Below are 17432 nucleotides of genomic sequence, written 5' to 3'. Positions count from 1 at the left end.
TAGACTTTTGGGAGTCTAGGGGCAATTGTGTGCCTCTGGATAGTGTTCCCATTATCCAGATTAATGCTTTGAGTCTGTTGATGTGCATTATGTTTCCAGCACTTGTTTGCATCTATATTAGGGATGAATCCAAGGGGTTGGTGCCTAATATTTGCGAACCAGTTGGTCCATAAGATTGTTGCACCAAGGTTTTGTCAAAATGTGCATACAAAATATTTTTACTTTACAGGTTCAAGTTGTCTGCAAATGCTACTGATTTGAACTTTTCAAATGACCTGTGTCACTGAAGGACAATGCAAGATTTATTCTTGGTTAGGATAACTGAGAAAAACTATCAAGCTGTGCCTCTAATCAGTGAAATTGTAATGCTGGAAACCTACAATGTGGAATGAATGAGAGAGAACATCATTAGCTAGCACTTTTCAAATCCCTGTAATGTGTCCCTGGTTACACCTACAAGTCATTCATTCAAAAAGCTTCACGTATTCAGACTCCCGGGGTCTTTTTGTCATATCAAGTAGGTCACCTTTCATGAGCACTATGAAAAGAAACATATTCATCACATTGTCTAGGGTGCTTGAATGAAGTCCTGTAATTGATCAGCATTTTAATTTATTCGTTTTCCCACATTTCACTTGTGCCCTAAAAGTAGAGACCACAAAATGGATGCAATGCTTACATTTAACCCCATAAAATGCCTGGCGTTTTTCAGGCATTTTTTTTTTAGGATTTTTTACAATCTTTTTTTAAAGCATTTTAGAAGTGTATTACAAGTGTTTTACAGCTTCAGACATTTTTGGTTTGGCCAATAGAAAGCTCTAGGGAGAGGTGAGGGAGAGGAGATTAGGGGTGGAGAGCTGCTATTTGAGCGTTTTGTAAGCGTTTTTCTGCTGAAGTCAGGCGTTTCTGGGACCAAAAATGCTTGTAATCTGCCAAAAAGCTCATGTACTTTTTTAACTTCAGAATGCTCATATGTGAACAGGGGCCATTGACATGAATGTGATTTAGCTAGTTGGGCATTTTGGAATTTCAGAGCTCAGCATTTTACAAACTGAAAATCGCTCGGGTGTGAACAGGGCCTTATACATTGGGGTTCAGTCACTGAGCCTAGGTAAACACTGAGGGCGGATTTGCAATTGTGCGAGTTCAGCTGAACTTGCACGATTGCAAACCCGCATTTCAGTCCAACTCCGGGAGCGATTTCAGAAACATCTGTGCAGGGTTTCTGTAAAGATGTCTATTGACCTTGTCCCCAACCGTTACCAAACGTAAAGCAAAGTTGGCTTCGCTCTGATTCAGATGGTGCCTTTGCCGGTAAAAGGCAGCGATTTGACATGTCAACAAGGCCCAATGTGAATGTAGGCTAAAACTGGAGAGTGCAAAATCTGGTGCAGCTCTGCATGGTAAGCAATCGGCTTCTAACTTCAGCTTGTTAAATTAAACTTTTGACAAAAAAAATCTGGAAGCTGATTGGTTTCTATGCAAAGCTGCACCAGATTTAGCATTTTCCAGTTTTAGTAAATTAATCCCGTTGTGTCTATTTTCTGTTTCTTAAAGTAGAACTATGGCCTCCCATTAACAAAAAAAAAAGTGCTTTACCATCTGCGCTAACGGTTTTCTCTGATCGCCTGCAAAGTCGGCTTGATTTGATTACGTGACAATATTTCTGCACTACTGATATTAGAGCAGTGTTGCCGTTCTCATTTAGGCTGTATCTGCTTGGATTGCAGTGAGATAAAAAAAAAGGTGCAGGGTGTATGTTTACCACTATTGTTACTGCCTGTAGTTTGTTGATCAGCACCTAACTACTCACTGCTTAGAAAATCATTTACATTGTGGTGCAAGTAACTTTTTAAGGGGGCTGTGTGAAATGCAAATGGAGAAGCACTGATTTTTTTAAAGGGTCCATAAGAGCAGTGACCTCTAGCAGTCTTGCGTTTATGGATTTCCAGTCTGCCTACCAAAACATGGCCCCAATCTTTAACAAATCTATAGCATATTTACAGTTTCTGACAGATTTCTGTAGCATTAGATTTTGCTGAATATTCCGTCTGGCCCATTGGTGAAGTCAGGGGCCACACTAGAGGTCCCTATATCAAATGAGTTGACCATCACAATACTTTAAGTATTTGGTCTTGAATTAGTTGTAAAGCAGGTATGATATGTTGAATGAACATTAAGATACAGGTGTTTTTTGGTGGATGTACACCAAGAAAATCAGTGAAGATCTTCCACCTGACCAACTTCAAGTTGCCAAAGACATTCAGCAAGCCTTGCTCATCTATGGCAATTACCAAAACTTTATTAATACCAGACCAGTTTACAATATTTCACCGAAGGGTTAGGTTTATCTTGAGACTTCAAGTGCTAGGACATTTTTGGCTTGTCTGTTTGGGTGGCAGCATATCAATTGATAATCTAATTTATTGATCTGTTGTGTGTGTGTGTGTGTGTGTGTGTTCGTTTTCAAGAGTTTTGCTCCACTTTTTCTTTTCTTTTTTTCAAGCTTTTCATTCAAGCTTGCCTTTTTTTTTTTGTCCAACAACAGTTGTTGGTTCCTGAGATATGATTTTGATACGTCGTTCTGGAGGAAAGAAGATTAGGAAAAAGGATGGAGTACTTTATGGAAATCTGTATTCCAGTTGGACTGGATTATTAGGAAAAGCAGATTTATCATGCAGCCCCAATTCCAAAAATGTTGGGATGCTGTGTAAAAGCTGCATGCAGACAGAATGCAATTATTTGCAAATCTCATAAACCCATTTTTTATTCATAATGGAAATCTGAAAACATATCAAATATTTAAACTGAGAAAATGTACCATTTTAAGAAAAATATGTTTTCATGCTTAAATTGATGGCAGCAACACATCTCAAAAAAGTTGTGACAGGGCAACAAAAATCTAGCAAAGTAAGAGGTACTAATGAGGATTAGCTGGTAATAATTAGGTTAATTTGCAACAGGTCAGTAACATGGTTGGGTTTAAAAAAAGCATATTGGAGAGCCAGAGTCTCTCAGAAGTAAAGATTGGAAGAGGGTCTCCAATATGTGAAAAGCTGAGTCTAAAAATTGTTGAACAGATTCAGAATAATGTTCTTCAATGTAAAATTGTAAAGACCTTAAAAATATCTACAGTACATAATATCTAAAGATTCCAATCTCTGTGCACAGGGGATGGGGCTGAAGCACAATATTGGATGCCCATAATTTTCAGGCCCTCAGACGGCACTGCATTAAAAACAGGCATGATTCTGTGATGCGCATCACTGCATGGGCGAAGGAATATTTTCAAAAATCACTGTGAACACAGTTCTCTGTGCCATCCAAAATTTGCAAGCTAAAGCTCTATCATGCTAGGAAGAAACCATATCTGAACATGATCCAGAAACGCCATAGTCTTCCCTGGACTAAAGCTTATTTAACGTGGTCTGTTGCAAAGTGGAAAACTGTTCTGTGGTCAGACAAATTGAAATTTGCCATTCTTTTTAGCAACCATGGGAGCCACATCCTCCAAGCTTAAGAGGTGAGGAATCTTCCAGTTTGCTTAAAGTGCCTTGTTTAAAAGCTAAGCATTTCTGATGGTATGGGGTTGCATTTGTGTATATTGAATTGGCAGCTTGCACATCTGGAAAAGGCACCATTAGTGCCGAAATATATATCGGCTCTCGGCAGGTGGTCTGGTGCGTCCCTGTTCTCCGTTTCAGGGACGAATCTGGCCCACATTTTCGGCTGAATTCGGACCTGAAACCAACCCGGAAGATGCACAGGACTCTTCTGCAAACCACTCCACAGCTGTCCCAGGGCTGTGTGAACCGGCTCCATTGAGAGCCAGTCTGTCTCCTGACATAGGAATTGGATGCAGGGAATTCGCACCAGTGTGAACCCAGCCTTGGAGCAGCATATGCTTCCATCCAGACGATGGGGTTGATTTACTAAAGGCAAATCGAATGTGCTCTTCAACTGCACTGCAAGGGCACTTGGAAGTGCAGTCGCTGTAGATCTGATGGAAAATTTTTAAATGAGGGGAAGCTTTGCTGTTTTCTATCCAATCATGTGCAAGAAAAAATGCCTTTTTCTTCATTTCCTTGCAAGTCGCCCTTAGATCTACAGCGACTGCACTTCCAAGTGCACAGTGGATTTGGCTTTAGTAAATGAACCCCAGTGTCTTTTTCAGGGGAACCCTTTTATTTTTCAGCAGGACAATGCTAAACTGCATGCTGCATCTATGAAAACAGCTTGTCTTTGTAGTAGAAGAGTCCAGGTGCTTAACTGGCCTGCCTGCAGTCAATACCTTTCACCAATTTGAAATTATTTGGCGCATCTTGAAATTAAAAAATACGACAAGGAAGACCCGGGGCTGTTGAGCAATTCGAACCCTATATCAGGCAAGAATGGGACAACATTCCCTTCTCAAAACTCAAATTGAGACGTGTTGCTGCCTTTAATTAAAAAATTATGGGTTTATGAGATTGCATTCTGTTTTTATGTCGATTTTTCAGTGTCCCACATTTGGAGTTATATTTACATTACATTTTTAAGTAAAAAATTTTGTTAATTTAAAAAGTTACTTTAAAGAACTGTATGTTGTATATGGATCTCTTTGAAATACAGTGAGATTGCTTCACATTTATAAAATGTAAAGACATGTAATATTGTGTTAAGTGAAGGAGAATGCAGCCAGGTGGAGTGTAATGTAATACTTTTTAGCACAGATCTAATGCTTTGTGGTTCCATCAGCCAACATCTACCATTGCTTCTCCTTCCACCAGGACACGGTAGAAAAAGATGTTGGGAAAACCTCAGAATCGTGGCATTATCGCCACTAGAAATAAAATTGCCAATTTAAAAGCCTTCTTTAACATACTTTGACAGCATATGGTCCTAAAAACACCTGTTCCAAAAAAGGCACGTTTTTTGTTTTCAGTAGCTGTCAGTTTGGTTTAATTTCTATTTTCTTAGTGAAGGTTTTTCATTCCTTTATACCATTAATTAAAAATACTGCATCTTTTGTTTATTAGGCTGCATTCACATTTTTCTTTAATGTTACTACACAGGAGGCACAGGTGTTCTTTGGTGGCTGTACGCCGAGCACAGGAAATCGTTCAGTGAAGATCTTCCAGCAGATCAACTTCAAGTTTCCAAAGACAACCAGCAAGCCTTGCTCATCTATGCCATTGCAGCCACTGTCTTTACCGTAAGGATTCTGTTTTAGGTTGATTATGCTGACTGTACATGAAACTGGGTCACCTCTTTCTCACTCCTTCACTTGTTTATTAATAGCAGCAGTGACAGCAGTAACAGCTGAGAGTAGCTAGTGAAACCTCTTCTAAATGAAACTCTGCTTGTATTCTGAGATTCAGCTAGAAGTTTTCATTAACTACATCACCCTAGATTGCTTGTTATAGCAGAAGTATCCTCTCTGTGTGCTGAGCCGTTTTGTAGGAGTCAGTGACTTTTCAAAACTTTTTACTACCTAATATCTATTATAGGTTTTACTGTTTATAAGAATCTGTTCATTTTCTGTGGCTGAAGAGAACTTGAATGATGTTAGTGGTGTTGAAGTGGATGTAAACGCTCACATATACCCAGTGAAGTGAACAGCCTCCGATGATACACAGGGATGAAACAAATCCTCCTACATACGTTTTACATGTATATCTGCTGTCTTCAGTTTTATATACTGTTTAGAAAGTACATGTCCTGTTAGAATTTTCTTTTCCTGTTCCAGCAGGGGGGGGGGAGAGTCTTGCCATACACTGATTGGAGGAAAAGCAACCCCCCCCCTCTTCCTCCACATAGGCAGAGACTTGCAGAGCTGTGCTGTGAATTGACCAGTAAGGATGAGCTCCGGCGTGTTCGCAAAAACCCACGTGCAGAGCCCGCCAGGAAGTCGGCGCTGCACTAATCACAGGCAGTGAGACATTTTACCGATGCGCAGCTGCAGAGATCGGGAAATGTCTCACTGCCTGTGATTTAGAGCAGCCCAGTGCCAACTTCCTGTCGGGCTCTGCATGTGGGCTTTGCGGACATGCTAGAGCTCATACTTCTTGACCAGATATTGCAAACTAAAATTTTTCTTGGAGAAACAATGAGGGTGACATTGCCAACTTCCTCCTAAAAATACTAGTTTTCCTTAAAGAAATAGCAGTGCCTAGCGTGAAACATGTCAGAAGCTGTTCCTGCTGGCTTTTAGGAAGGAAGAATATTATTTTATGGTGTGCTGCATTTCTGTTGCTGGTACAATTGCCTAGCTGTTATGCTGACCTAGCTTAACCACTTCAGCCCCAGAAGGTTTTACCCCCTTAATGACCAGACCATTTTTTGCGATACAGCACTGCGTCACTTTAACTGACAATTGTGTGGGCGTGCGTAGTGCCCAAACAAAATTGATTTTGAGAAAAAAAAAATATTTTGCTATAATACATAACAACGAAAAAATATATAAAAAAACAAATGTATTCATCAGTTTAGGCCAATATGTATTCTGCTACATATTTTTTGTAAAAAAAAAATCACAATAAGCATACATTGATTGATTTGTGCGCAAAAGTTATAGTGGCTACAAAATAGGGGATAGATTTATGGACTTTTATTTTTCTTTGTTTCTAATGGTAATGGCGGTGAGCTGCGACGTTACTGCAGACAAATCTGACCCCAAGTGTCACGTTTTGGGGGCCAGTGAAATTATAAAAATGCACTGATCAATGTATAAATGACACTGGCAGGGAAGGGGTTAACTATGTTCCCTGGCTGTGTTCTAACTGTGTGGGGCCTGGGACAACAAAGATCGCTGTTCCTGATCACTGTCCCCTGACAGAACGGGGATCTGCCTTTTTACACTGACAGATCCCCGTTACACCTCACCGTGATCACAGGTGGCCGGCGGACATCGCACGCACCCGCCGTTTAACATGCACGGGCCGACGTATGGGTACTTTGCTTTGCGCAGGAGAGCTGGCCTGCCGCAGTATATATACTGTGCTTGGTCAGCAAGTGGTTGTAAACCTCAGTCATGGAATCTGAACAAAGCACATATATCTGTAGTGTTTACTTATCTCTCTCCAAAGCTCCAAGTGTACTTTCTCTGATGCTTTGTTCCTCTTTTATCAGCATGAGTCACTTCTGAGTTTTCCCAATATATGAGATAAATATATGTCGGGGAGGGAGATGAGCACGGAGCTTTTCTATTCACAACACAGCTTTGCACATTCCTTCATTCCTCTGTCTATGCGGAAGGGGGTTTCCTCCAATCGGCTCTCCCACATTGTAACTGCAGCCTATCAGCCCCCTACTCTGTGATACAGACAGATGCAGAAGAATTTTAACACTTTTTTTTTGCCTTTTTTCAGGGGTGTATGGTAGAGAACATTGCAGATAAACAAGTAAAACCTATGTAGGATGTTTTGTTTCATCTCTGTGTATCATCTGAGGTTGTTCTCTTCACTGGGTATATGTGAGGGTTTACTACAACTTTAAGTACTTTGGGCCAAATCCTCAAAAGAGATACGACGGCGTATCTACCGATACGCCGTTTTATCCCTGTTTCTAACTATGGAACTGATCCACAGAATCAGTTTTCCCCCGATGCAACTTTATTGACCCGACGCGATCCACAAATCTCGGCGTAACGTAATTTCGTGCTATGCACGTCGGGAAAATGACGTCACGAGCATGCGCAGTACGGCCGGCGCGGGAGCGCGCCTAATTTAAATGGGAATCGCCCCCATTTGAAGAGGAACGCCTTGCGCCGGCGGAATTTAAGTTACACAGCCGAAAATTTCTAGGTAAGTGCTTTGTGGATCGGGCACTTGGGTAGAAATTTTAAGGCAGTGTAACTTAAATGAAAAAAATTACGTTACGCCGGCTCTTTGTGGATTTGGCCCTTTGAGTCACTGGCCTGGAACCAGTATGCAAATTCATAAAGTCAAAACTCCTTATTTGCATACCTGCTCTGGGGTAGTGACTAAAGCCTCGTACACACGCTTAGATTTCCGGACGACCAAACGTCCGTTTTTTGTGGCATGCTAGTCTCATGTCAAGAGTAAATAGGTTACTCACAATGCGAAAATTTTCGTACGTCAGAAGTGGCGTAATGAGTTAAATAGTTTTTTATGTATTCTTTCGTTTCTGAGCATGCGTAGTCTTGCTCTTACGATTTTTATCATACGTAAACTGTACTATAAAATTAAAATCGGACGTTAAGTTCACATCTGACAAAAATGTTATAGTCTGACAGACAATTTTGTTTTTTCGTCAGACAAAAGCTGGATGTGCAAAGGCACCGCATTAACGATCCCAAAATCAGCAGACAGCTTGTCGTACAAATTGTTCCATACTTTCGTATCGTGTGTACAGGCCTTAAGGGTGTTGAATCAAGAGCCAAGCACATGACATTTGCAGAATAAGACATTAACATTTGCAGCCTCCATGTTTCTTACAGGCAAGGTTTCCTTTAGTCTGTTGTGAAGCAAGTGAATAATACAGTACAGCAGGGGTCTCAAACTCAAATTACCTGAGGGCCACAAGACAAGTTTTCATATGCCATGGGGGGCCGCATGCAAACTTTCAAACTTCAAAAACAACAGTACTGGTGTCAGCGAACACATTATTAACCCCCAGCACTGGTGTCAGCGAGTGCATTATTACCACCAGCACTGGTGTAAGGCAGGGTTTGACAAATTTGCTTGTAATCTAGGAGCCAGCTAAAAAAGTTAGGAGCCAGAAAACGCACCCCGTCCCGACGAGCTTGCGTGCAGAAGCGAACGCATATGCGAGCAGCGCCCGCATATGTAAACGGTGTTCAAACCACACATGTGAGGTATCGCCGCGATTGGTAGAGCGAGAGCAATAATTCTAGCACTAGACCTCCTCTGTAACTTAAAACATGCAACCTGTAGATTTTTTTAAACGTCGCTATGAAGATTTTAAAGGGTAAAAAAGTTTGTCGGCATTCCACAAGCGGGCGCAATTTTGAAGCGTGACATGTTGGGTATGAATTTACTCGGCGTAACATTATCTTTCATAATATTTAGAAAAATGGGGATAACTTTACTGTTGTCTTATTTTTTAATTTAAAAAAGTGTAATTTTTTCCAAAAAAAGTACGCTTGTAAGACCGCTGCGCAAATACGGCGTAACAGAAAGTATTGCAACGATCGCCATTTTATTCTCTAAGGTGTTAGGATAAAAAATATATATAATGTTTGGGGGTTCTAATTAGAGGGAAGAAGATGGCAGTGAAAATAGTGTAAAATGACATTAGAATTGCTGTTTAACTTGTAATGCTTAACTTGTAATACCAACGGCCACCACCAGATGGCGCCAGCTCACATCTGGTGGTAATAACTTGTAATACCAACGGCTCACCACCAAATAGCGCCAGCTCACAAAAAAAAAAAAAAAAAAATTTTTTTTTTTTTTTTGCTCCCCCCACTTCTGCCCTGCCTGGGGGCCATTTATAACTGGTCCGCGGGCCGCAAATGGCCCGCGGGCCGGTACTTTGAGACCACTGCAGTACAGTGTTCACATTGTGCCATAGTGCATTATGTTGAGGTATCCCACGTTGTTGCCGATTTAGATTTTCAACAAGATCTTTTCTTCTCTTCTGTAAAGTTCAAATTGAATCATGCCAAATGCCAAATAATTTAAATTTGTAACCTTAGAAGATTAATGCTTGTGCCAGATTTTGAGATGTATCATTGAAAAAGTTGTAATGAAGGATTACATTACACAGGGAAAGTATAGTGCATTTTCACTGGCCACGTTTTGTTATTGCAACATTTAACCATTGTGTAGCACTGTTGAGGGTAAATTAGAGCTTTGAAATGAGCAAATCCTATATCAGAAAAACATTAAAGAAAAACGAAACAAAAGCAGCATATATAGTAATCCTTTTGTTATGATTAAAGACCCTTTATTGTCCTTGGTCCCTTTCTCTGTCTCAAAGGGGAGATGTCAGGGGTCTGTTTAGACCCCTGACATCTCACCAAAGCCCCCCCCCCCCCAACAGGGCTGATCAAAAAGTAATAATACAAATAAAAGAGAATTGTAATAAATATTTAAAGGTTTAATTGTAAAAGCTAAAAAAAAAAACAGACACCATCCAACCCTCACCCACACACACAGAAAAATAATGCATTGTAAAAAAATATTTGTAAATTTACAAAAAAAAATGATTGTTAAAAATAAAATTGTAAAAAATTAGTAAAATAAACTGACACAGTCTACACCTCATCAGTGCCCATCAGTGCTGCATATTGTTGCCACTGTTACTTGACATTATAAAAAAGTATCGGTACTTGTACTCGGTCTTAAAGTGGTATCGGTGCAACCCTAAAGCCGCGTACACACGACCATTTTTCATGTCATGGATAAAAACAAAGGCCCTGATTCACGTAGATAGGCGTAAATATAAGCGGGCATAGCGTATCGTAGTTACGCTACGCCGCCGCAACTTAGGGAGGCAAGTGCTGTATTCACAAAGCACCTGAGTCTAAAGTTACGGCGGCGTATCGTAAATGTGCCGGCGTAAGCACGCCTAAATCAAATGAGGAACAGGGGGGCATGTTTTATGTAAACTAAGCATGACCCCACGTAAATGACGCTTTTTTTTTCGAACGGCGCATGCTCAGTATCATGCTGAATTTTCAAATTAAATTACGCCCCAGCTCAATGCCTAGACGACGTGAACGTAACTTACGCAAAGCCCTATTTGCGAAAGTTTTACGCAAATGACGGAAAATTTTACGCTGTCCCGACGTCCATACTTAACATTGCGTACGCCTCACTATAGCAGGGGTAATTTTACGCCGGTCCGACGCCTTACGCAAACGACGCATATAGATACGCCGGGCGCACGTAAGTTCGTGAATCGGCATATCTACCTAATTTGCATATTCTACGCGTAAATCTACGGAAGCGCCACCTAGCGGCCAGCGTAAATATGCAACTAAGATACGACTGCGTAAGAGACTTACGTCAGTCGTATCTAAGCAAAAATCCGTCATATCTTGCTTTCTGGATACAGAAAAAGGATACGCCGGCACATCCTAGAAGTTACGCTGTGTATCAGTAGATACGCCGACGTAACTTCTTTGTGGATCTGGCCCAACGTTTTTTATTGACGTGATTCTTGTCAAACCTGCCTTGCATACACACGATCGTGAAAAAAAAATGCTTGCGCAAAGCGCAGTGACGTACAACACGTACGACGGCACTATAAAGGGGAAGTTCCATTCGATTGGCGACACCCTTTGGGCTGATTATGCAAATTTCCCTTCTCATAACCTGCTTCTGAGCATGCGCGTTTTTCTTCCCCGTCGTTAAAGCCTACACACAACCGTTTTTCACGACGTGAAAAACGATGAGAAAAAATAGAGCATGTTCTAAATTTTTAATGCCCATTTTTCACGTCGAGAAAAATGCTCTGATGCCTACACACGATCGTTTTTAATGACCAATTTAAAAAATTGCATTTTTCTCGTCATGAAAAGCGGTCGTGTGTACGGTCTGCATAATAATCTTGGTGGGCCTCTTTGTTATACCCTGTAAGGGCTGCCATTTTTTGAGCTAAAATAATTTCAGATTTTATAACCTGATAAATTGATAGGTGCTTTTGAGAAAAGGGCACAGTTAGGTTTATGGATTTTGATACTTGTCAAACCTACACATTTCTGACTTTACTTGTAAACAGTTTTGCATATGTTTAGCATATATAGTATTTTGTGTCTATAAATATATAGAATTGCATATGTCAAACACAAGGCGTGCAGGCCGAATTTCATCCGCCAGGCCATTTCAACTGGCCCTGGCCCAGGGCCTTTTTTCAACCCTCCACTCCCCGCTCACTGCTGTCACTTGTAAACACAGAAGCCTTTTGTGTTTACAAGGAGAGCTTTGCTCTCCTTGTAAACTCACAGCTCTCACAGATCCCTGTATACACACACTCACGGCGTGGCACGACGGGGACAGATGCCATCCAATGATCTTTCTGCAAGGTGAGGCGGAGCCACATGCAACTAGACTAGTACACTGGTACTAGACCTGGGCCGGGTAGGTTAGATGCAAGGAAGCTTTGGGGTGGAGGAGGTGAGGGTTGTTGAGGGAGATGTGTGCAGAGGTGGGGGATGAGAGAGTCATAAAGAGGTCAGGGAAGTGAGATCTAGAAGGCCTGTGCTGAACACTCCTAAACCTTGTATACAGAGCACCCTGAACTCTGCATTCTGCACACAGTGCACCCCTAAACTCTGCTCTCTCTACGTAGCACTATCCTGAACTCTGTACTCTCTGTGCATGTAGCGCACTTCTGAACTCTACATACATAGTCTCTTACAGATGCAACCCTCTGAGGGAAACCATAATGCATGGTTGCATCCCGCAATGAAGTTGAGTTTGACACCCCTGTAAAATGTTAATAGTAATTGTAATTTTTAGAACCGTATCATCCTGTTTCGTTGGTTTAGAAATGTCAATTTGCAGTTGTAGGTGTGCAAAGGGTTTCGATTTTTATACGTATTAATTGTACATCTAAAAAGGCAACCTATGCATGCTTTGTATTTGACAGTAACAGGCAGCTTTGTGACCCATCATTTCGTTGGATCTGTCTTTGCATTTGTGTTCTTTGTTCTCATCTGTGTCTGATCTTGTTTCTCTGCCCCGGCAGGTGATCCTGTTGCTCATCATGCTGGTTATGAGGAAGCGAGTTGGCCTCACAATTGCCTTGTTCAATGTGGCTGGAAAGGTTTTCATACATCTCCCATTGCTAGTCTTCCAGCCCTTTTGGACCTTTTTTGCTCTTCTTCTGTTTTGGGTCTACTGGGTCATGGTTCTGCTCTTTCTGGGAACTGCAGGTATGTCTATTTGAAACCATTTTAGCTGCAAACTGTAATGAAGCACATGTATTCATATTGTTTATCTAAATTATTCATACCTCTGCTATCTTTTATGTGTCTTGCATTCTGTATATGTGTTTTTCTGAAAAAGTTCCTTAAAAATAAGTTCAGGAGCAGGAGCCTGGCTGCAAACATTTTCAAAACTAATCAAAGTGTTTTTGTTTTTTTTTCCCCCTGACTATCCAATGCAGATAGCTGCTTTCTGAAAAATCATTATTGTATAAGCATAACCATGGCCCCAGCTAATACATGGAAGTACTAGGGCCTGGCGATATGGTGCTAGTTGGGGAGAGGGGTGTGATGAGCTCCATGTATCCTGGGTATGGCAGTGTTTGGGAAAATTTTCAGGTATAATCCTTTCACCTTTTGGTGCCTATTATACAGAATTTTTATAAAAAATTTCAGTACAAGTTTTCTTAAAACATCTGTGAATTTTTTCTCTTATCCCATACTTTTACACTTACATTCTTAACCAGTCTCTAATCTCTTGCACCTGTACACATCTTATGCTCCTATTGATTCAGAAGTAGCCATCATTATTTAAAAAAGTAATACATAAAGGCTAGATTCACAAAGCTGACACTCCAGAATAAGGCAGCCCATTGATGAGTCTTTTTTTTTTTCGTTCAATCAGCAGGTTTAATGAAAAAAATAAAATAAATTGATTCCCCTATTTATGCACTAGATGTGGATGGGGGAATCCTCCCCACTAAGCTGTTCCATTCTCACAGTAGCCTTTCCTGCTGTCAGAATACACTGATCAGCACCACTGCCTATAGTTGGCAGCGCTGATCCAGCAGGGAAATTGCAACAGGGCGACTTCCATACAACCAGCCTGCCCATAAATGGAGCAACATTTTGCCAGTCCCTGCTAAATCTGATCAATTTTGATCCATGTATGGCCAGCATAAGGATACTTACTTTCAAGAAAAAGAACAATATTTTTAGTCCAATAAGATGTGAAAAGAACAGTCACATGGTTATAACTAGGATTCTTATCATTTTGGTAAAGCTTTGTGAACTAAGCCTAGTGTTTTTTTCAGGACAAGCAAGGCTTCTTTTGTTGGTATTGTCATGCCAAAAAAAGTATTTTCTATGCAAGCTATATTCATAATGAATGAAGATTAAATGGAAAGAAAATTGTTTTAAAATATGAATTTAAAAAATTTAAATCAAAATAATAGCTAAAGGAAGAACAACATTAATTAGAATTTCTTATTTAAGTATTGATTAACTGCTTGCCAACCGCCTCACGTAGGTGTATGGCAATGTATCCAGTCCATGAGCCGTCACTCCTGGATAGGGGGCCCATGCGCAGCGCCGGCTGTGCTGGGATTTATCACAGTGAAATAGATATTCCTGGCACAACTCCAGGATATGTCTTAAACTGCCTCTGATCCAAATCTATAATAGTGAAAGCATGCAGATGAGGAGAAACAGTCTGCTGCCTTCAGTGTTCAACCGCAAAAGAGGCGGAACCTTTATTGTTATCACAGTTTTATAGACGGAGTGACATCATTCATATGAGTACATCTGAATGGCTGATCCATATATGGTCTTCTCTTGTGACGTCTGTTCTTGACCTCGTGGCTTACATTTCACACTCATGGGGGCCATCTTTCTTTGGTCAATGGAAGCGGCCGGGAAGGGGGGGTGACGAGTAGCAGCTGTTTTCACTTAATCACTCCTGAAGATTTTTAACTCTATAATTACCTTTTCAAGGAAAATAATAGTATTGCAATACACCCACACATATATATGCATATATATATACATCAATAAATAAAATAAATAAAACAATATAAGAAAGGAAAGCAATATTTGAGTGGTTAAGAGAAAAATAACAAACTCAAAATAATCATTTTATCGACTCCATCACAACAGCACAAGTCGATGACCAGGGAATAAAAACCGGCACATCCCTTGTAAAAGCAGCTTACAGTACTCGCATAAACACTGAATGGACACACATATCACCCTTTGATCACCTTAGATGTTAACCCCTTCCCAGCCAGTGTCATTGGTACAGTGACCTATATGTTTAGCACTGCCAAAAACCACAAAAAGCATTACACCAGGAGGGTGTTTGGCTCACAATGCTATACCCTGAATTGACCATAACAAACCAAAAAGCTATGTATGATATAAATATGATCTCAAATTATAAATATAAATACAACAATCAATAACTATTACACACTAGGAGGAGTGCTACTGTAATCGGGCAGAGAGAACCCCACCTGTAAAGACAAAACCGCAAGGAAAAGGAGAAAACGGCACAGACCTCTGGTGTGTTCCGGAGACTGTGGCAACCTATTTCCTTGTGACTGGATGAGATTTACTAAAGCAGGTGCACACAGAATCTGGTGCAACTATGCATAGTAACCAATCGGCTTCTAACGTCAGCATGTTTTATTAAGCTTTGACAACAAAACCTGGAAGCTGATTGGTTACTATTCACAGCTGCACCAGATTGTGTGTGTACCAGTTTTAGTAAATCCCTCCCTGTTGTGTGGGCTCTTGCTAGTGGACTATATGCACTCTTTTTTTTCACATTTTGTGAGTACACAATATGTTTTTAATAAAGGCCTTGGATTGTTTTACTACACCAAAGGTCTACGCTGTTTTCCCCCTTCCCTTGCTTATATATATATATATATATATATATATATATATATATATATATATATATATATATATATATATATATGTATATGTGTAGTTGTTTCAGCCCTACTCACAGCGCTAATCGATTAATCGACAACTAATCAATTATGAAAATAATCGATTACAATTTTCAAAATCGATTAATCGGCCAGTAGCATAATGGGGTTAAAAAAAAAAATTAGCCCTTTATAGTACAAAAAAGAAAATCGCTACTGTAAATATTACTTTCACTGTCCTACAGTAAAAAAATGAACCCCTTACAGTAGCGATTATTTGCTCTTTTTGTACTTCTTTTTTTTTTTTTAACCTCATTATGTTACTAAACATCTCAGGCCTGGGTTCACACCTCTGTTTTTTGGTGCTTTTTGCAGAAACACACTACAGTTCATTTACATGTTTTCCTATGGGACACATTCACATCCATGATTTTTTTTCAGCTGCTGCGTATTTGGAAAGGGCAGGGACTTTTTAACGCAAAACGGTGCTCTTTTTTTTTTTCCAATATACTTCAATGGAGAAGCTGCAGAAAAGCATGTGATGTGTTTTTGCGGCAATTTGTGTTTTGTAATCCGCCCAACAACAATTTGGCCCAAATTTTTTTTTAAATGCTATTATCCGATTAATCGAAACAATAATCGGCCAACTAATCGATTATTAAAATAATCGTTGGTTGCAGCCGTAGCTGTGAGTGAAAAGTATGGAGTAAACCATCAATGTAACATAGGTAAAACCTTGGGATAATGTAACTATTCCCAATGTGTACAAACAATAATATTATTCAACCATGCTCAAATATAAGCAGTATATATATAAAAAAAATGAGTGCTTATAATGTATGAAAAATATAACACAGCTGCAGTGAAAAATCCAAACAACACCAAAAATAGTGTATCTGAATAACTGTGATAATAAACAATCTACATGGAAATAGATAAATGGCCAAAGTATTGAGCACTAGACAGTTCAACAGTAAGTATCCAAGTGGGGGGGGACTTGTCCAAAGTCGCACTGTACTTAGTACTTCGAGTGGTATATACTTGGTGTGCTATAGAGAGTGTCACCCAGGAGTGCCTTCACCTTTGGGCAGGGGGAGAGAAATGAATACTCATACCCTCCGGAGTGGATCCAACTCACCATACAGTGGTGGATCACCAACGCTTGTTCACACCAAGAACTCGTAGGAACTGGATCTACGTAACACCTCCTTTTCTCCACTGGAAGCAGACCTCGATATCCGATTAGCTGTTTAGCCGTCAGGATCTGAAATACCAGAACGAATGTGCCAGACTAGGACTCTGCCAAGGTAAACAGGCATGCAGAAAAAAAGAGAAACCTCCACATGGTGTAAATCCAAAAAGTAAGCTGACAAGCTTTATTTAAAAAGTTTCCAAAAAACAAAGCTCCAAAGTGTGCAAGACAAAATATGCAAAAATACAAAAAAGCACATAAAAGTATAATTTTTTTTAAAAAATCTTGGGAAAATATAGCAAAAAAGAGAGGATTAATTTGCGTGGTATGGGCAGCGTGAGCTGGCGTGCGGACCCGACGTGTTTCGTCTTAAACAGACATCAACTGGGGTGCAGGCCAACCCACTACCCCCACGCTTAGAGGGATACTAAACTCATGTGCGTCCCACCGTACATCACACTTCCGGGATCACTTCCGGGAACGTAGTTGCGTCACACAAACATGTGACGCACTCACATGATCCCCGTCACCTATCACGCGGCCTGTTGCTTACAAGAGTCCAAGGCCAACTAGGTAAAAACGCAAGGACTGGTGGACCGTGGAAGTCACACCCACTGTCATGATCAGCTGGTGTGTAATGGGCATAACATATAGCATAAGTATAGGCGTGATGCAATCTGGGAAATGT

At 40.4% G+C, this 17432-nt stretch overlaps 1 protein-coding gene across 1 annotated transcript in view; it reads left to right on the top strand.

Moving 5' to 3' along the window:
• SLC44A1 (solute carrier family 44 member 1) overlaps positions 1-17432 on the top strand; it is a 211280-nt gene that overhangs the window by 123613 nt on the left and 70235 nt on the right. The window contains exons 8-9 of the mRNA XM_040359353.1: positions 5055-5194; positions 12661-12847. Of these exons, the coding sequence (XP_040215287.1) occupies positions 5055-5194; positions 12661-12847 (327 nt within the window). The remainder of the gene's footprint in view (positions 1-5054; positions 5195-12660; positions 12848-17432) is intronic.

The sequence above is a fragment of the Rana temporaria genome, chromosome 1 (assembly GCF_905171775.1).
Source record: "Rana temporaria chromosome 1, aRanTem1.1, whole genome shotgun sequence".
In the NCBI taxonomy this organism is placed as follows: domain Eukaryota; kingdom Metazoa; phylum Chordata; class Amphibia; order Anura; family Ranidae; genus Rana; species Rana temporaria.
This window is presented reverse-complemented; position numbering and strand designations above follow the sequence as displayed.